Source organism: Neopelma chrysocephalum, unplaced genomic scaffold, assembly GCF_003984885.1.
Source record: "Neopelma chrysocephalum unplaced genomic scaffold, ASM398488v2 Primary Assembly neopelma1_82, whole genome shotgun sequence".
Lineage (NCBI taxonomy): Eukaryota > Metazoa > Chordata > Aves > Passeriformes > Pipridae > Neopelma > Neopelma chrysocephalum.
In genome coordinates, this window is record NW_020897744.1 from 1,906,205 (window position 1) to 1,926,838 (window position 20,634).

The 20,634-nt window shown below is 46.6% G+C and overlaps 1 protein-coding gene across 2 annotated transcripts in view; it reads left to right on the top strand.

Annotated features, from left to right (window-relative positions):
• The first annotated feature begins 234 nt into the window (after nucleotides 1-234).
• The window catches only part of PHF12 (PHD finger protein 12), a 32,035-nt gene continuing 11,635 nt past the window's right edge, over nucleotides 235-20,634 (top strand). The window contains exons 1-8 of one of the 2 annotated variants that reach the window (XM_027690998.1): nucleotides 235-382; nucleotides 672-853; nucleotides 14,906-14,978; nucleotides 16,540-16,927; nucleotides 17,486-17,606; nucleotides 18,590-18,722; nucleotides 19,422-19,586; nucleotides 20,212-20,373. In XM_027690998.1, coding sequence (XP_027546799.1) covers nucleotides 317-382; nucleotides 672-853; nucleotides 14,906-14,978; nucleotides 16,540-16,927; nucleotides 17,486-17,606; nucleotides 18,590-18,722; nucleotides 19,422-19,586; nucleotides 20,212-20,373 — 1,290 coding nt within the window. In that variant the 5' untranslated portion in view covers nucleotides 235-316. Of the gene's footprint in view, nucleotides 383-671; nucleotides 854-9,233; nucleotides 9,255-14,905; nucleotides 14,979-16,539; nucleotides 16,928-17,485; nucleotides 17,607-18,589; nucleotides 18,723-19,421; nucleotides 19,587-20,211; nucleotides 20,374-20,634 lie in introns of those variants that run through there. The other variant, XM_027690999.1, reaches the window with a different exon arrangement.

Sequence of the window (20,634 nt, forward strand, 5' to 3'; positions counted from 1 at the left end):
CCCTCCCTCCCTCTCTCACACGCACACCCACACCCGCTACGCGGCCATGGCAGCGGGCGCCGGGCCCTCCGCGGCCGCCCCCGGGCACGGCTGGAGGAGGAGGAGGACGGCGCGCAAGCCGCAGCGGCCCGTGGGATAAGGCCCCGCCGCCCGCCCGCCCCCGCCGCGCCGCGTCCCCTCCCCCCCTCCCCACCATCCCCACAACGCCGCCGCCGCCGCCTCGTCGCGGAGCCGCCGCTGAGGGGCCGCCGCGCGTCCCCCGCCTCGCTCCCTCTCGCCCGGGGGGGGCTCTCGGGGCCGCTCCCGGGCTGGATGAATGTGGGAGAAGATGGAGACCAAGACGATCGTCTACGACCTGGACACCTCTGGGGGGCTCATGGAGGTGAGGCCCGGGGCGCGGCGCGGCGGGGCTGGGCCGGGGAGGCCGCGGGGCTGCAAGATGGCGAGGGACCCCCCCCGGAGCCCCCGTGGCCTTACAAGGAAGTGCGGAGGGACGGAGGCGGCCCCCGGAGAGGCCCTGCCGGACACGGGGCGGGCTCGGCCGGGGCTCTGTGTGTTCCCCGGCGGGCCCGGGACTGCTGTCTCCGCGCTGGGCACGGGGAGGAGGGCGCTGGGCCGGGGTCGGTGCAGCCCCTCAGAGCCCGCTCTGTCTGTTGTGTGTGCATGTGCAGCAAATCCAGGCCCTCCTGGCTCCCCCCAAGAGCGAAGATGGGGAGAAGAAGAGCAGGAGGCCCGAGAAGGAGCCCAGGCGAAGTGGCAGGGCCACTAACCACGATAGCTGCGATAGCTGCAAGGAAGGAGGGGATCTGCTGTGCTGCGATCACTGCCCCGCCGCTTTCCACCTCCAGTGCTGGTAAGGCTCGGCGCTGTCTCCCTCCGGGTCTGCCTGGAGCACCTTCCCTCCCAGCCGCTCCCGCTTCCCGTTAGGTCTCGGGGAGGGGGGGACGCGGGGCCGGGCGGAGCAGGCAGGAACAAAAAAGGAGGTGCAAACCCCACTTGGGTCCATCCTCCCCCCCAGGCTAATCCCCAGCGGCCGAGGTGAACCCCCCACCCCTCCCTCACTGCTTTCTGTGGGGCTGGGGGGGGGTCCGTCCCTCTCCTTTCTTTTTGTGCTGAGCAGCGGGCGAGAGGCCTGGAGGAGGAGCGAGGCCGCTGCCTGCGCGGCCTGGCTGCCTTGGTGCTGCCCCTGCCCGGCCTTCCGCCCCCCCGCCAGCGGGTAACTTCCCCTCCTCACCCCTTTCCAGGGGTGCCTGGCCTGGGGGGGACCCTCCGGAGGGCCCTGGCTGGAGAGGGAGAGGCGGTGGTGGCGTCTCTGCACCAGGCCTGACGTTCCCAGCGCTTCCGTGCTGCTGCAGCTGCTGGGAATAATGGAGGTTGCTGTCTCTGTGTCTCCCTGCCTCACTGTTTACAATATGGCGACCTTCCTTTAAATTATATTTTTATTCTCAGCGCCATTTTGGCTGCATATATGACTCCCAAACCCTCGCAGCGCTCCCCACAGTATCTCGAACGTGAAAAATACCTTCCATGTGAAAATCCAGGCCTCCAGACTTTAGCACTGGCCGGGTTTATTCCTTTCCCTCCTTTTTTTCCCGTCCCTCCTGACTCTTCCGACCTGCCTGTCTCATCCATGGGGGTGTCCGCCGTGAGCTGGGGGGGCTGTCGGTTGCTCTTGCTGGGAGTTGTGTGGCTTTGTTGATGAAGGCAGAGCTTTCTGCATGCAAATCCGGGTGCCGGGGTGGGAGCCGAGGCGCGTGTGGAGGCGGTGGCAGAGCTCGAGGCGGTGGAGGCTGCAACGGGAATGTCTCTTGCTGCCTTTCCCTCGCAGCTTCCCGAGCTCTTGGCACAAAGCGACCCGCCAAAGGCGGCCTCAACTTTCCGCCCCAAAGTTTCTCCCTCCCTGCACCCGGAGCCTGGGCGCATCCGAGGCCTCTTTGCCGAAATCCCCCCCCTTTCAACAGTTGACACAGGCGGGCAGTTTGTGTTAAATTAGCGCAGCCAGAGTGGATAATGGAGTGGAGGAGGGAGCAGGGCAAGTCAAACAGCTGGAGCTCGGGCGTACAGAGTATTCTTCCTTAGGGAAGATTTTTTAACCACATTCCTTTCTCTCTTTCATGCTTTAGAGCTTTGTTTGCCACCCTGTTACAGCTGTCTCCTCTGCTTTTTTTTTTTTATTCTGTTGGGTTTTTCTTTCTTTCTGATTTTCATTTGCTTGATGGTTATTCTCCATTCTGTGCTAATTGCAGGTCTGTGAACACTTATTAAACTGGTTGCTGATACCAGGAAAGCTGAATGTGTGGTCACAGTTCTGTAGGGAGTGTCCCGTTAGCAGCGCGAACCCGACAATGCTGTAGTGTGCAGCCATGACATCATCCCTCCTACCCTGAGGAAGTGCTACTGGTGGTAGTGCAGGTCCTCTAATATTTACTAGGAGGATACTAATTATCATTGTTTTTTGCCCAGTGTTTTTGATGAGCTTTAATTTAAGGGTGGTTTTATTCTTCTGCCGGGCATGGTTGACACATCCCAAGCCTTCTCTTAGTGAGGCTGGAGCGATGGCTCAAACTTCACTTTGGAGGTAGAGGAGGTGTGATTAAGGCTGTAGAGTGACTCTGAGTCCTGGTTAAACCTGACCATAAGTGAGACCACTTTGTGCATGGCTGAATTTCATGGCTTAATTTGGCGAGTTTTTTGTAGTTAGCAAGTGGGAAACAATCAGGTAAATCAGATACCTGTAAAGCTTTGGCTGTAGCTGAGTTAGTTACATTGTAATTATTTAAAAAAATGTATTGTTGGCTACCTGGTCATTGTTCAGAACAGAAATGAAAGAGGCAATTCTGTTTGTTACCTTTCCTGGGGTGTCTCTCAGGCAGTCCTTTCAACAGTAGCCCAGACCCTGCTGTGGGAGGTGGCACAGTGTGGAAAGGCTTCACTTAAAGGCCTCCAGCTTGAGCTTGGTTCTACCTCCTTCCCTCTGGACCTCCGTCCAACCCTCAGCCATGGCCTTCAGGTGACCCAGGTCGTCTCAAAGGGATGCTCTGGTTTTGTTTTTGTGTTTTCTTCTCTTTACCTCCTACATCTTGCTTAAAGTAAACTTCCGTTCTGGATATAAACTCAGGCATAAAGGCAACACTTGCAATTTCCTTTCTGCCTCCTTTTTTTAGTTAAAGAATAGCAGCTGTAATGCAAGACTTGATTTAAGTCATTTGAATAGCAGTGCTGGAGCACACTAACTGATTTGTGTTGACAGCTTACCTGTTCTTTAAATATTTTTTGTAAGCTTTAGTACCAGGTTGCATTTATTATCAGTATGGCATAAAAGAATACAAAAAAGCAGCTCTTAATTGGTCTAGGATTGGTAATCAGTTGATTAAAGCTGTATAGGAGAGGCCATATTATAAAAGAAAAGGGGTAACAGGGGTGTGATTGGCCCAGCTCAGTGGCCCAGGAGGTAGTTTTGCTCCTTCCTGCATAGAGAAAGTTCTTCTATGTCACGTCATTTAGACCTGTAGCAAGTAAGTTGACTTTGTTAGGTAAGTGCGTGGCCCTCAAATTTCAGCAGTTTGCCTTAACTTCAGTTTAGTACCTAAACCTATTGTCTTCTGTGGAAAACAGAGGGCACTTGGCCAAAACTCCCAAAACTTTCCGAGTCTGGTAGTATTACACAGCTCTGATGGTAAATAGCAAGTTTTGTTGATACACTGTGGAAGGACTGCTCTCCTGAATTAATGTGGGTGGAAGTGACTTCCCAATTCATCTGTTGGGGTGTCAGCTCTTCCCACAACTCTGTTTTGTAATCAGTAGTTCAGGATAAAGCTGCTACAGGTACTGTGAGAATGCATGGGTCGGGAGGGTTCCCACCCTGGCTGCAGATAAACTGACGTGGAGGGAGGGATACTGGGAAGTGTAAAATCCCTTCCAGATACTTAGTTTCAACATACTTGGATTATTATCACAGTCAGATGACTCTCTTCAGGTTTGAATTTACAGAGAGAGGTTTTTTGGGTTCTTAATAGTTGTTGGAAACAGAACGTGGGATCTTTGGCTCTGGAGTCGACGGTTGGTTCTGCTGTTTGCCCATAATCTGCTGCTTTGGGTAATGGCTTAGTGTGTATTTCCATCCTGATGTTCTGCCTTAGCCCAGGCCCCTGGGGATGGTGCACGCTCCTTCTTTACATGATTGAAAACGAATTTTCCAGTAGTACTTCTATTCTTTCCCATTTATATCCTCCTCCTGGCTATGCGATTGTTAGAATTCCCTGTGTTTTCTTGAGCTTGTAGTAAACTTGATTCACGTTGAAGCGGGTTTGCAAAGTGACTGATGTTGCAAATTCATTACGGCTTCGCTGAAGGATTAGAAAGATCCCCGGGAGAGGAAAAGTTTAGTTAACAAGTTGGGGGAGGGGAGTGACAACAGGAGGGAGAACCAACACAGAACAGTTTTGTGTTTGGTTTTTTTTTCTTTTCTTTCTTTTTATTTTTTTGAAAGTCTCCCTGCCCGGGTTTCTGGTTGGAGGAGCCCAAAAGCGCCAACCTCTCTGAATGCTGCGGTTCAAGTCCCTCTTGTAAATCTCAACGCCGCTGGCTGTGCAGCTCTGCTGGCTTGGCAGAGTGACCTCAGTCGCCTAAAGCTGACCAGTTATGTAAACAGACAGTACCAATTTTGTGGCACTGCCCAGCAAAAAGGTTCCTCGTAGCTGCTGGGTTCACCCCACGGCTGCGCTGGGAGAGGCCGCGTCCGTACCAGGGCCTGCTGCCTCCGTCAAACCTTCTGCAACACCTCCTCGTGTTTATGTTTCCAGTGTTTGGCTCATTTCCCCTCTGATTTGGCAGTCTTCACCGAAGTGCTGGTGTCGAAGAACAGGAGTAACAGAGCTGCAAAGAGCAGCAGAGGAAGCTAAACTGGAGTTTTGCATATTTTCTATGAGTCACATTGTTTTAGTGCTTCTAACAAAGAATGGAAAAAAGTTGTGTTTGGCTGGTAGGACATCTGATAACTCTTTCCCCACCTTGTTCGTGTTCTGCTTTATCTTTGGCATTTGGTCTGGCTTTGGTTTTTCACATGAATATTTGTTCTGTGTGAGGGGAGCAAAACAATGGCTTGTCTATTGTCTCAGCTAATCCTTCTCTTAATGGTCATCTTGGACTGCCTCAGGGGGTTCAGGTGAATCTCGGAGTGGTCTGAAACATCTCCTGCTTCAAGGAGTAGCAGGATGTCCGTGAAGGTGCTGGAGAGGTGAACTTCATGCCTAATAGTGACTAGGAGCAGGCTTTCAGTACATCGAATTACGTAACAGCTTCAGAAAAGCTCGTAGTTTAAGTGCAGAAAGTTTTTATTATGAGGCTTTCTGTTTGTTTGGGGTTTTTTTTACAGTAAATGACTGGCAAAACCCTACTTTAGCGTTTATATAATTGCTTTTGAAGGTCAGAGTAAGCTGTTCTGTTCCCAGTAGTCATTTAAATGTATCTATCTTAACTGATACTTTGTTAAAACAATGTTGGTTTAAGTATGTGCTTTAAAAAAAAACAAACCACCAACTTTTTGTTTTTATGTATCTCTGGTCTCATATTTTGGTAGCGGTGGGACCAGAGTAGGATCCTAAGGCAGAAGGAAGCGATTGCACAGAGGGTCACTACGCGTGCGCCTGCAGATGTGGTAACATGATCGGTCTTGGCAGCTCTGCTCTGCAAAGTTGTGCCAATGAGATTTTTCACTCTCCTTATTTTGTCCTAAATCTCCCGATGCAAAGGCAGATAAGGTCAGCCCAAATCTTATGGACTTGAGCTGAGGGCACCAGAAAACCGTTCACGGTAATAATTTGATGAACTCGTGATTTTGGGGATTTGCAAACCACTATTCTCACCCGTGTGCGTGGATGTTGCTTGCGTTAAACTGAGTGTGAGCAGGAGTTGGGCATTCGGACTGAGCCGTGGATCCCTGCTGCCATTCCCAACATCACTGTGGAGTGGTAGAAGACACACATTGGGATTCTAAAGTTGAGGATTCAAAGTTGAGGAGGGTGGTGTTTAACTGCTTCATTTCAGCTTTGCCTTCAGACATGGCTGCTGCCTGGGCTGGTGTTACGTCAAACACCTGCATTGATCTGGAGCTGTTTTAAAGGGCACAGTACAAGACTGAATAAGGAAAGTTCTCCATTGTTTTGTCCCTTGGCTTGGGAAAGTGCCAATTTTATGTTGACCAGGACTTGTGGAACTGAAAAAGTCTTTTTTTTTTTTTTTTGTGCTGCTACGGGTCCATGTCTGAGTTGACTCCTCAGGATTAGGAGGATGCAGCAGCTTGCTTGAGGTAGGGTTCATTGCTTTGTTCCTGCTGCTCCAGAGCTGGTCTTTCCTGGTATGTCAGCCTGCAGGCATGACTCATGGGAGCCTTTCACAACACGGAAAGGTCTTCCCAGAGGAATTCCAGCTCCTCCAGGCATTTGCAAAGGAAATTCTTAATTGGATTAGATTCATAATACTAATCTGCTAATGACTGTTTGTTATGGAGATCTTGGAATTATCTTGTAAATATATTCACCTTCTTTTAGCTCGCCTTCTGTCTTTTTATCACATACAAGCTCTGTGTTGTTAAGACTGTACAGCCGCCAGCAGATCTGATAGTTGGGAATGGGAGGACTCCCATCATATAATAGTTGGGAATGGGAGGACTCCCATAATTCTTCCCTCTTTCTCCATTTCTCAGTGTTGTTTTAGGTGGGGTAGTAAAAGGGAAGCAGAGATGATTGGCACGCCTGACATCCGGCTGTACTTCTCTTACCACGGGTGTGAAGGACATCCTGGGTGGGGAGTGCCCCTGTACAGTTGTCAGTGACAGAACTGCGTATTTATAGCAAGAATTTGGGCTAAACATGCATTTCCCCCCTAAAACGGACCTTTTTGGGTTGTAGGTGCCGTTGTTGTGGTGTGGGGAGCACCTGCAGGAGGGCAGGGCTCCTGCGTGTCTTTATGTAGGACAGACTGAGTCAATTCGAGATTTGATGCTGAAAGTTTTTCAACACTAACATCGATTCTTCCGTTTATTGACCCACACCAGTGGATATTAAAGTGTTTTTGTTGCTAGACTGACTCACTGGTATGTGTCAGGTTCTTGAGTTTTTCCTGTGCTCTGGAGCCCTTAATACTTGAGTCAGTAGCAAATAGCAGGAATCTACTGTGAAGAAAGGGAACATTTACTTCCGGACTAGGAAAGAGGTGCATCTCCCTAAAAGCAAGTATAACAGTCTGATTATTTAGGGAGTGCTGTCTGTTGGAATATAAATCATGTGAGAGGGATGTACCTATTTTGTTTTTTTTTTAAATCAGTCAGGAAGTAAGCTTGGACTTGTGAAAATGCAAATGTATGTGGGGATATAACATGGCTTTGTTACAAGGGTATGAAAGAAGTACGTGTAGGCAAAAACGTCTTGCCACGTCAGGTTACTGGCTAAACTTGTGATTTTTGTGACACAAATTGTCAGAGTTGGCTTTTCCTTCTTATAGTAATCGATCTATGCTGTGTCCAACTCTGTTGCTCGCTAGATGTCTGCCCAGCTTCCTCGAAGGAATGCTGCAGTATCCAGTAACTCTGTAAGCTGAGTAAAAATAGTGTTGTAGCTTCCCTTTAATAAAGGGGTTGACAGATACCGGTTGTAATGCACTCACATACCTTTTTAGGGTATGGAGTAAATGCTCCCTATAGCCAAAAATGAAGGAAAAAAAAATGTGTATAAATCATTGTTCCTGTTGATGTATCAGATCTCGAGCACAAAAGGCAAAGAGCATCTCGGCCAGCTGGGGGGAATCGAGCGCCTGAACCCAACTCTAACCCATTTCTGCTGACGTGTGCTCTGCACGAGTCACTTGAAGCAAACTAGATGGAGCTGGAGATTACCGACTTTGAACCCTGCAGAAAGCAGTGGCCTGAGGATACAATTTAGCAAGCTGAAAACCCCATGCTGAATTTCTGGCAAGCGCTAGTGATTGGTGTGAAACACCTGCCTGTATAGCCTCTGACTTTGGGCACGGCATCATGTGAACTTCCCAGTGATCTCCGTCTAGAATAGCAACAGGAGCAAGATATGAAGGTGATCTGGAAAAGGCAGAAAAGAATGTATACCCTGCTCTAAGGCTTTTTTTTTGGTGGATATTTCTGTCTCTGCTCTTTTTTCTCTCTTCCCCAGTGTTCTTGGGAAAGCCTAGTCCACATGTAGATGTCAGAATTACACTTCACTTGTGCCTGTGTGAAGACAAATTCATGCTTTTGCTTTTATGGGTCTGTCCTTCATCCTCTTCTGATGTGCTGCTTTCCTTTTTTCCACCTTATTGCTTCTGTCCTTTCACCCCTGTCTCCTTTGAACACATTCAGCCCCAGCCATGCTGAATGTGTTCACTTCTCAGAAACCTCTCAGACCTGTGTTTTGATTATATTTTCCCACCAGAGATGTCTCTTCATTTATTGTTCTTTAAAGACAAAATTGGATGAAGTGATTCTCAACAGGGCTGTGTTGTTCCTCAGCCTTCTTTCTTTTCCCTGATGCTGCCCTATGTGTCATCCTGCTTTGAGAAGATGACTTCTAATCTGTTAAGAAGATGGTGCTGTAAAGATCTGAACACTTAATAATGAACCTGGACATTGAATTCAGGCTATTGTTACTATTGTCTGCAGCACAGGCATGAGTGATGCCTCGGAAAGAAACAGGAGTCAGGATGTGCAGAATGTCTGAATTTCTGTGTCTGACCCACATTTTTCAAAGTCAACAATTCTTCCTATAGACTTCCATGATTTCTGCTTGTAGATACAAAGCTGGATGGTTCCCTAAGCAGATATGTCTCAAATATCAAACTAATTAAAAAATAATAATCAAAACCCCCTCACTGCAGTACAGGTGGTATTATACACTTTTTTAATGAGTATTAATTTTTTTATATGTGTATTTGTTTTTATATATGTGTGGAAATTGATTACCTTAAAAAACAATACTTCCTTTAATTTTTTGTCAGCTGTTAGTGAGGGTAATAACTAACGGGTTGTCTAGGGAATGGTCAGGTTCTTTCTATAAATAGAAGTAACTAATTACATCAGGTGATCACATGTTTACATGCAGCTTATCCAGTTTATTGGACTCTCCTGCTTGTCAGGTTGGAGGCAAAAAAGTTCTACTTCATGCCTTTGGAGGAAACTTTTCTGATTCCCCATGAACCTCAGGATTGTCTGCGCATGAGGGCACAGGGAGGAGGCGGGACCCCCAGTGAAGGTAGGAAGGGAGCTGAGGTAAGGTAGATTACACCTGCTTCCATGAGGTTGTACTTTCTCTTCCCAGGATGAGGGTAGCAGGAGCGATTTGATGAAGGATGCAAGTAAATAAGTCCACTGGCTTTGAAATTTACAGAATACTCCCAAAATTCACGGCACGCTTGTGAAATGGTACCTGGTTCTTAGGAACATGGTAGTACTGCTGCCAGAGGCTGGAACTGCTGGCCAAGCCCTTGCAGTGTTGAATACTGGCTGGTATGGAAGGCAGAAATAAGCAAACAGTGAATGAAATTTTGGTGTCTGGAATAGCCAGCAATGCTGCTTCTTAAACTTTTAAGAGCTCAAGTCTTCCTCCACTCTTATAGCATCATGTAGACGGATTGTGTTAGTGTACCTTTATTTTTTCCTTGCATGCATCTTGTTTCTGTCTGCCCATATAATGGTGTTTTAATCCTGCTTCTGTTCTCTGTCTGTTGCTGAACCCTTATTTCCAGCTCTGGCCATGCTGTTGGAAAGATGCATGCTAAGCAGATGCAGTGTTCCAGATGATGGGATAATTGGTGACCTGTGAAACAGTCATTTCTGTTCCCTTCCTTGCATAGTGGCAGCCAAAATAATCATGTTCTGACCTGTTTGGTGGTGTCCAGGTCTCCTTGCTGGATGTTACTAATTTAGAACTTTTTATATGCATGCTCAAGTTCACTTCAGTGTAAACAAAGTCGTGCTGGCTGCTGTCAAGCTTTTTTCACTGGTTCCCTCAGGACTTGTTGCACCACAGGTAGAAGTATAGTGGCTGGTGCTCTGTGTTTAACGTGAGTTGCACTGCTGGCTTCAAATAGGTATAACTTATAAAATATGTGAGCCTAATTGAGACCAGAAAGTTCCTGAAACTCTGTTACTTTTAATGTGATCAGGTCACACTTAGAGGTCTGTAAAGAACAAAAATTATGCCAGGTTTATCTGAAGTTTGGTCTCTGCATTGGTGCTTGAGAAATCTTTGGCTTCTTCAGGAAGATTGTTCCTCATACAGCTGAGTGTCATGACTTATCTATGTCAACGAGCAGAACTTGGAGACTTCGCTGAATAATTTGCACTAAGGAATAATCCTGACACTAGTGGAAGAGAGGAGAGATCTGACAGTGTTCCTATTAACCATGTTTGAGGTAATTGAAGTCTGACTTTTGTCTTCAGAAAAGAGTAAGCTCTGCATTGATCGAAGAGTACAGGAGGAAGGTAAGGGAGTTGCAGTGGGGAGGAACTCAAAGGGAGCTGCAGCTGTTGGCTTGTTTGGTGTGGTTTTATTCTGTTTAAGTTAGAGGCTCGTGGCGCTGGGTTCCAGGTGTCCTCCTCCAGCCGGGTTTTGGAGCAGCTGTGAGCAGAAATGTGTAACTTGGGCGCAGTAGAAATGTTCCAAAGAGCTGAATTTGTAAATGATGCAACTTTCCCTGTTTCTCAATGGGGCTCTTGTAATGCACTGACAGTGAGGTTGGTTTCCTGGTTTGTTTTAGCTGCCATTGAGGCCCTGCTGTAGGAAGCCAGGGAGCCTTGTTCTTTATGAAGCTGGTAGAACAGCTGTAGCTCTATCCATCATAGGGATAAATAGGAGTCCAAGAGAAGAGCTGAAAGCTTTCTTCCTTTAACTGGCAAACATAACCAGCATCCTTCATTATCAGCCTGTCATTGAGTCTTGGTAAGTAAATGAAAAGTTTTCTGAGAAGGAAAAATGTGTTTGCCTGCATATTTTCATAGGGTCACTATTTTCCACACACACAGAAAAAAATATTTAAGTCCGATTGTTGAAAACAACTGACATGAAAGAGAAGTTATTGAAGAAAGCTTCACCAGACACTGGTTTGTTTTCTTGCCACCATTATCCCAGCTGGTAGCTGGCTGTATCCTGGTGGGTCCAGAGCATGCTTTCCGTAGTGTCAGCGTGCCTTTGACGCAAGATGGCCTGGAATGCTGTGTGTAAATAACCTCAGGTCTGCTTATAACTGGTTCCTTTGAGAGCTGCGGCCCAGTTTGTATTGGAGAAGGTGCCATTCCTTGGAGCATTTGTTTACCTATTTATTGAGGTCAGCAAAGTGAGGAGTAATTATGGGATTTAGACTAACAACAGGCATCTGATGTATGAGAGCTCCAGAGTGTGAAATTGAAAAGCTAAGTGGCTTCATGCTATCATTTGCTTGATAAAAACTCCTAATATGCTCTTGAAGATTTTTTTATTTCATCATAGCCATTTAAATTTTATTTAAGGGAGGATTTGCATAGCGTCCTGACGATGGCAGAGCAGTGCTTGACAACACATCTGATATGAATTTCAGAAGATACTAAACTTATTTAGAAAAAGCCATGAGGCTGGTATTATGGCAAGTGACTCCGTGTCATTGTAGGGGTTTTGACTAGGCAGTGATAAACATCTTTAGTTTTCAGAGGCTTTGTATGAGTTGATCTTCCAGGTGTTTTTAAGTCAGCGTGTGTTTTTCAGGGCTGTCTTTGTCTTAAATCCAGAAACATGTTCTGCTGAGCAGATTTGATTTGGGTCACATCAAACCTTTCAGATAAAACAGCCCTGGGCACCAGTATTGCCTGTGATGACAGAAGGGGGAACTTTCTGAAATGAAGGTTTAGCGAAATTGTACCGAAAAGCACAACTGACTGGTGTGTAGTTGAAAGGAGATGTGTTGTAACCGAAGATAAAGTTGGTGCTGTACAATTCCAGGTCCTGTTGGCAGCAAACACTGACGGCTGGAGCTGTGCATGCTAATGAACCTATGAAAGATAGAGAGAAAAGGGCCGTGGTGCTCCTGCCAAAGTGCTAATTCTTACCTTGCTTATGAAGATCAAGTATCTTTTTCAGATTTAAAACTCAGTTTCTTTTATGCTTACAGTAAAAGGTTGAAGAATGTGGTCATACCTAGTCAATTAAAACAGCATTCTTTACCGCTTCCCTGGCTTTCTGCTGAGACCCAGGCAATGCTCTGTGCTTGCTGCGAGGCCAGCAGTGCAGGAGCAGCCTTCATCAGTCTTTGTTAGCACGGCGAGCTGCCTTGATGAACAGTTCATTAACCAGGAGAGGCAGAATCAGTCTTTTAATACACTTGCCATAGCAGCTAGGCCCTGACAGTGAGCAGAAAACCTCAGGAGGCTTGTCTGAGCGCTAAAACCTTGCTGCTGGTCTGAAACAAATCTTTCCCCTCCTTCCACAGGCCTTTGGGTAGCAGCATTCATTAAAATGCTTCTTTAATAGTACCGCGTACGTAGGATTTCATGGTTGTGGAACAGATAGTTCAAACACAACAAATGGGACAATAACATCCACATTTGAGAAGAAACCTGTTCTGACTCTTCCAGGCATCTCTCAAGGTTCACCGTGGTATTAATTGTTTCATTGTAAAATGCGTAAGATTGAGGTAACAGTTAAAACAAATAACCGGAGGCATCTGGCAGCGCATGGATCCCTGGCACGCCGCACGCGGCGGGATGGGGCAGACGTGTTCCCAGCAGTTCAGGCACGCTCGTCGGGAGCTTCAGAGGGTAAAAATTCGCTAGGAACAAATCAAAGTCTGTGGGTTTTCTTCCCCTCGGGCGCTGGGAAGGGAGAGGGGAATGGGCCAGATGAATCCGTACTTGGCTCCAGCTGCAGATCTAAGAGCTCGGTTTCTAACAGGAGTAAAACCTGAGCTATTGCAGGATCCACCTTAGGATTCAACATGGATTTATGCTGCAGCAAGCACACGGGGATCATTTGTTACTCTCCTCCTTCTACCCCCCTTCCCTGCTTCTGTCAGCAAAAGATTAGTTTGGGGCAGGGGGGAGTTACAGCTTCAGCCAAGCATTTGAGGCTCTGTGTGAAGCAGCCAGTAGTGGAGGCTTTGGTGCTCTCATCTAGAGCCTGATCCCTTGTTCATCCAAGTCCTCCAGGAAATGAGAAACATAAGCTGCAGGTATGTTACTGCGTATATGCAGAGCACTGTGCTTCTGGAGCGCCTGGAACACGGAGGCCTCTGAAACCCTGCACTCCTCCTCAAAATGGCTGCCAGATGTGTTGGCTCTACTGAATTCCCTGGAGCCTGACACCAGAAATGCTGAGGTTATTACCAGCTTGGTTCTTGCAGTGTTCTTCCTTCAGTCTTCCAGGCGTGGTGTTGCAAGAGCGAGCGTGACCCCGGATGGCTGCAGTACCTGCGGAGGCTGTCGCTGGCAGGCTGGCGAGCTCGGGGCAAGGCTCGCCGGGACTCTGTTTAAACAAAGGAAGCGTGTTTGTTTTTACAGTTCAGGCTTGGGAGCCTGGGCTGGGATCCTGTGCCATTTCCCTGTGCTAGGAGCAAGATTCTCGAGGAAGACAGTCTCTCCCTTTGCTGCAAAGCACAGCTCTTCCGGGCTGACAAATACACGTCTTATCCTCTCTGGTTTGTCGGGGATGGAGACTTGGGAAAGCTGAACTCGGATTTGGTTTGATACCTGTCTGTAGGTGCAATAAAACTATATAGAGACTCCTGAACTACAGTCTGGCTGTCCAGTGTGGCTCCTTGGGCCATTCTCGTAAGCTCCTTGCTGGTGTGGCTGCACTACTGCTTGATCCCCTTGTGACCCTGTCAGTCCCAGTGGATCCCTTGTAACCCATTTCCCAGTCAGTGGGAAATGGAGCTTCCAGATCTTGCAGTACTGCATCTATCTGAATGTTCAGCACAAGAGAGCAGACTTGCTATGCAGCTACCTCTAGGAAAAGAAGGCAGAACTTTTAAAAGTATTATCTTAAGCCACAGTGCGTGGTAACTGGCTGTTTTTCTGCCAGCAGGTACACTTTCCCTGCCACAGTCAGCAGTTTGTTCAAATAACAAATCTTAATGATAAAGAGGTGTTGGAAAGTACTTGAATTAGTAGTAGGATCTGTAAGGAAAGTGTATCATCTAACATATGCTGCTCTGCCTTTTACTGAGGAAAAGTGTTTCTCAAAATAGTCCTCCTTACTCCTTCGTCTAATTTGCTTTGGTTTATTTCTAGCATCAAAAAGAGAATGTCATTTCACTGTGATACAGCTTTTATAGTAAGTGCAGATCCATATGAGTAGGATGTATCCTGTGCTTCGTAGCCAAGGCAGGCTGTATATGGTGACACTTTTGAGACTATTTGGGTTGTCTTAAGATAGCAAGTGGTTTCCACCATTAACTGAGTGTGCCCAGGGATGGAGTGCATCGGAATCAGTGGGCAGACTTCATGGCAGCTTGTTCAGTTGGACTCACTGCAAATCCAAGGGATGGAAATGCCTGGATTTATGACTGTGCTTGCTGCACAGGAATCTGTGCAGTCTTACATGGAGTAATCAAGTTATTTAAGGATGCGTGGTGTTGCGGGGGGAGGTATGTGTGTTGAACGCTAGTGAATCTTCCATTTATCTTTGCTGTTCAATTCTAAGAGTGTTCTGAAACCGTGGAGCTGAAAGGGGTGTCATGGAAGAATGGCTTCTTGGAGGTGTCTGGCTAAGTGGATGTATGGGCGAGCAAATCCAGGGAACTTCACCATAAATAAAAGGAAGTGCCTGGGAGCGGAACCTGCAGAGCTGCCCTGACTGGGGCTGTGTGTACGTGAGAAGAGTTCCAGAAATAACAGTAAATAACAGTAAAGCCTTGCTTTGTGCTTCTCTTGTAGCAACCCTCCACTCAGCGAGGAAATGCTGCCGCCGGGGGAGTGGATGTGCCACCGCTGCACCGTGCGCCGCAAGGTAAAGCCTCTCCTGACAGACATGATCCCTGCCCTTCCGACTGTCCATTTGAAACCTGAATCCTCTGGTTTATACCTGCCTCTCCCCTCAATGTGTACATACACTGCCAGAGTTGCTCTTTGTGCTTGCAGATGTAAAGGGCTTTGTTAGGAACAGGCTCAAAGAAAACTAAGGGGTCTTGATGAGACCCTCGTGATATTTTTTACCTTGCTACTAGGAGCTAAAACTGAAGTGCCTGATGCATTCTTGCCAAGCTGTGCCTTTTAAACTGTTTTCCTTCCCCCCATTTCTGGAAAGGAGGGAGAGCTGAGGTGCAAAGGAAATCAGAATGGTTCCCCTGCTCGAGGAGGTGAGCTGTCTACAGGCAGACCAGGAATCATGTTAATGCAGCTTTGGCATCAGGGCTGTGATTCTGGTTAATGTGTGTCTTTTAGAAATGTGACTTCACAGCAGTTGCACATCAGCAGAGGGTGAAATCACAGTGAGTTATGATTTCCTGGGCTGTTGAACAGGATGGGGAGTAGATGATTGGGCAAGATTGTGGCTTGTCTTTTTTTTTGCCTTGATGCTCCTTCTCCAGGAAGCTGTCTTGTACAATGTAAACATCTTATTGCTGTGACCACGTAAGGCTGCATAGCAGAGGGTTTAGAAACTGCACCAAGCTCTCTAGCAACTGTTGTTCCCTTGAAGTGACACCCAAAACAGATTGGAAGAAAACTGTGTGCTCAGCCTTTTGTTCCTGAAGCGATTGCCTTGTTATGTTTCCAGGGTACTGTTCAGCCATCTGCCTGCAGTAAAAATGAAGGTCACAAATCAAAAAACAAATAATAAAATAAAAAAGAGAGGTAAAAGAAAAAAATCCCCAACTTTTCTGTATTAAAAATTGACTGACAACGCTTTGCTCCTTTTGCAGACTGTGTTAGTGATGGAGTAGATTGGTTCCTCCGCATGGGTGATGCTGTCAGGCACTGGAGCAGTGCACAGTTGCCCATCCTGGGCCATGCAGCTTCCCCTCCTGTTGCAAAATGGATCTCGTGGCGATGGCAATGTGTAGTTTTCCTCTGCTGCAGCTCTCCCTGCCCACCTTGTTCAAGATTCCTGTTGTCAGGAGATAGCAGAATGTTGTTTGTATATTGTGCTTGTATTCTCAAGCTGACCCTCTCGGTCCATAATGGGTTTGGATGCGGTGCCAGGGTTAATAGACTGCATCAACAATGAACAGTCTGCTGTGGAGTTTCTCAGTGTTGGTAGCAAAGTAAACAGTTGTCTGATTTATCAAGCGTTCAGGACTAGATGCTGTGAAATGTTGTCCTGATCTGGACTCAAACATGGCTATCCCATGCTAACGTTCTTCCCCATGCTTGGTTCTCTTCAGCTGTTCTGTCACCTATACCTTAGCTGCAATCAAACTGTTCTTGCTAGGTCAAGGCTTGAATGACTTCAGTTGTAGTGAGTGGCTCGAGCGTTTTCAGATGCTGTTTGTCTTCAATCACGTATTTGTCAAGGTTGATGTGCTTTGTTTGTGGCCTCCATGATAAGCCTGCCTATTCATGTCGTGCAGAAGCGAGAACAGAAGAAAGAGCTGGGGCAGGTAAATGGATTGGTGGACAAATCTGGGAAAAGGACCACCTCCCCCACCAGTGACGCAGACCTGTTGGACAGGTCTAGCAGCAGCATCAGGGCTAATGCGCATGCCAGGATCTTGGAAAGGAGAGCAAGCCGGCCTGGCACTCCCACATCCAATGCCAGCACCGAGACCCCCAACTCAGAACAGAATGATGTCGATGAGGACATAATTGACGTGGATGATGACTCTGCCATTGCAGAAATGGACTGTGGGCAGCCCCAGCTGAAGCGACCCTTTGAGCTTCTTATTGCTGCTGCCATGGAAAGGAACCCAACGCAGTTCCAGTTGCCGAATGAACTGACCTGCACCACAGCACTTCCAGGTGAGCGGTGGCTTGTCTAGTGTTGGTGAAGATGTCTGCAGTTGTGTCCTGCTGCCATCTAGCCTCATTTCCCTCTTGGTCCCATGGTAGCTGTGGCTCCAGAGATGCTCGCTGGTTAAAGCAGAGGGTACAGAATTACCCCTGGCTCTCCTGCATCTGTCCAACAGCAGGTGCCCTTCAGATGTGAGTTGTGGGGACACTGCTACTACACCCCATCCATCAGCACTTGTGATAGATGCTTCTTGTTGTCACCTTGGTCTAGGTCATCAATCTGAAAAAAAAATGCAGTTGTCAAAATACTTGATTTGTGGTGCAATAATATAGTAGCAAAGTAGTGACTAAGTATATAGGATGTCACTGAAATGATTACGTTAAAATATACCTGTCTTTAAAGACAGTCTCTGTCACTTAAGGCTAGGTTTAGTGGTTGATAAAGATTCCTTAAGCAGCAATATTTGCCTTTTCCATTTGCCTCTGCCCAAGATTATTATGTGTATCTACCAGAAATCAAATCTCTGCTATGTGGATAACCCAAAGCCTTTTAAAATTTACTTTCAGGTACTAGTAAGAGGAGGAGAAAGGAAGAAACCACAGGAAAGAATGTCAAGAAAGCACAACACGAGTTAGACCACAATGGTTTGGTTCCCTTGCCGGTGAAAGTCTGCTTCACATGCAACAGGTACTTGACTCTTCCAGGGAAGCTGTTTGGTGTAGCTGCAGCCTTCACAAGAGCAAAGTTCTTGCTGAAAAAAGTTGATGACCTCCATTCTCCTTCATTACTTGCTTACCATCCTCTAAACAAATGGGGGAATAAGCATCTTTGCTAAATAACAGGTGTTTAACCATGTAGGTGTGTGGCTTCTGCAGCCCTGCATGTTTTAAGATGTAGCCTGAAGACTGACAAGATTGAACCATTTTGTCTTCAGTATTTTTCTATTAAGAAAAAATTCTAAAATGATGGTGGTTTAGTAAATGGAGATGTTTGTTTATGGTTCATGAAGGAAGTATGTGAGGAGGTGACCTTTAGGAAATAGAAATCTACTGAGAGATTTATAAGCCCAAGGCAAATAGGAATATTGTGCTGAAATTATAAATCTGAAAACCAGTACAAAATACTGATGGTTTTTATAGCTGCATAAAAAAATGCACACATCAATCCCGATTCAAAATGTCAGTGAAAATGAAATCTTTATTTCAGGAACTCAGAGTGAGTTTCTCAAAGTGGGATAGAAGCTCAGGTGAGCTTTTGTTGAGAACAACTGAGAACTTTGTCATAGAGCAAAGACTTATTTAAAGCCTGAGGATTCAGATGTGGTAGTTTTCTGGAGTTTGAGACTTGTTCTGAGAACATCTTGTTGAAGTGCATGTCCCAACTTCACACGTGATTCCTCTGAGGAAACTTGTAATAACCTAAATCTGAGATTCCTTTTCATCTCTGAATTTTGCTGTTTTGCTCTAAATGAATGCTTTTGCCTTGAGTTGGTCTTGCAGAAGGTCCACACAGATCAAGTTACAAATCAGAATCCTAATTTTTGGTGCAAGCAGCAGTGTAGGGTAATCGGTTGGGAGAGATAAGCTGAAATGGTTAGGCAAACTTGCCTGAATGTTCTGTTTATACTCTATATTCTGTATAGAGAATAAGATTTGTCTCTCTCTTTGCAGGAGTTGCAGAGTGGCACCTCTAATCCAGTGTGATTATTGCCCACTTCTGTTCCACATGGATTGTCTGGAGCCACCGCTTACTGCCATGCCTCTGGGTAGATGGATGTGCCCAAATCACATAGAACACGTGGTGGTAAGCAGGACTATGATTGCAGTATGGTAACCGGATGCTGGAGTGGAACCTGGCAGGTCCATTAAAGGACAAAGTACCACAAATGTAAAACAGCTTCTGAGCTCTTATTGCTCCATGTAACGCTTGTAAAGCTCCTGCTGCAAGCAACGCGCTCTCCAAAGGAATATGATGCTGCTCTCTGCAATAAGATATAAAGATGGGGGAACTCCTTCCTGTAACTGAAGCTCACAGCTCAGATTGTGGCTCACTGACAGCTTGTTTAGTTTTTGACTGGACTCCTTAAGATCTAGATGAGCTTCCAGAACTGGGATACAAAGCAGCACAGTGCTACAAATAGGGGAAGTAATTCTTTGCATGCTTAACCCAAAAAACTTTCATTCCAAGAGGGTGTTTTCATTTGTGGAATAGCAGTGTACTTGAGACTTAAATACTCAGGAAACAGGGGGCTGAAACAAAGGGCTTGTGCCCAGACAAACTGCTTCTTGAGAGCATTGATGCTGCTTAGCCGGCCTCTAAATGCTTTTGTATTCATCTCCAGCAATGTGCCCTTTAACAGAAATGGTTAGTGCTGCAGGAAACAAATAGTCTAAAGCTGAGCTGATGCTGTACTGCCAGTGCTACGAGGCGTTATGAAAGTCTTAGGGTACATTAGAGTGACCTGCAGATCCCTAACTCCTGTGGCATTATCTGATCACCCAGCTGAACCAGAAGAACTTGACCCTGAGTAATCGGTGCCGAGTATTTGACCGGTTCCAGGACACCATATCTCAGCACGTTGTCAAAGTGGATTTCTTAAACCGAATCCATAAGAAACATCCTCCGAATCGCAGAGTTCTTCAGTCAGTGAAGAGAAAAGGTTTGAAGGTACGTGTAAACTACTATTTCTTGGTGAAAATCCCTGTATATATATTCTGGTTTGGAAGGGAAACCAGCACACCCCTTAGGGATAACCCCTTGGGGAAGGAGGAAGAGGGTGGGGTCCGAATGAATGTGTTTTTGAGAAGTCTGGGAGTCAGCAGTTACTTTTCACTACCTGTAGGATTTAAGAAGCTCTTTTTCCTTCGACAGTAAGGCTCAACTACTACAAGTAAGCCTTTAAATCTAGCACAAGCATAGAAGGTACAACACTAAACCTCCCAAAGGTGGCCCTACAGTGAGATTTGGGCTGCTGTGTTTGCTGCCAGGGTGCCTGAAAACTGCCATACAGGCTTCCCTTCTTACTTGGCTTTTTTTGCATGACTTCTCTAATGCTGCAGTCACCATGTTGTACTGCAGTCATGCCTGACCTAAGGGAATAAAACCTATTAATTTCAGCATGGCTACATCAATTTAAAGTACTCAGTCCTTGATACTTCTAATGTACTGTCTGCAGGGTTCCTTTGGGTGAGAAAGCAGCAAACATGAAGCGTAGTGCTGATGAGGCACTTTGTTTAAGTAGTCATTCTTGAGTAATTGTTCTCATGTGTGATCTTCTTTCTCTGCAATGTAGGTTCCTGATGCTATAAAGTCCCAGTACCGGCTTCCACCCCCGTTACTTGCGCCTGCAGCAATTCGAGATGGCGAGCTGATCTGTAACGGGATCCCCGAGGAACCCTTGCAGAAGCACCTTTTGAACACTGAGCACTTAGCCAGCCAGACAGAACAACAGGAGGTAAATGAAGTCAAATGCTTGGACTCTGTGTTTGTAGCTGCTTTGGTACAAAGATCCTCTTCCATTTCAGTCATGATGGCGCAGTTGTCTAGGAAACCAGTCTCAAACTCATGTCTGAAGGTGATAGCTTGTCTTCTCTCTGACACCCTTGCCCATTAAAACTTCACTTTGGCTTTCCAGGTGAGATGTAAAACTCCTCATTTGACACTTCAGGGAAGTGGTGAAATAGTCTTCTGGCCTTAAGAGTAGAGTTGAGGGTTT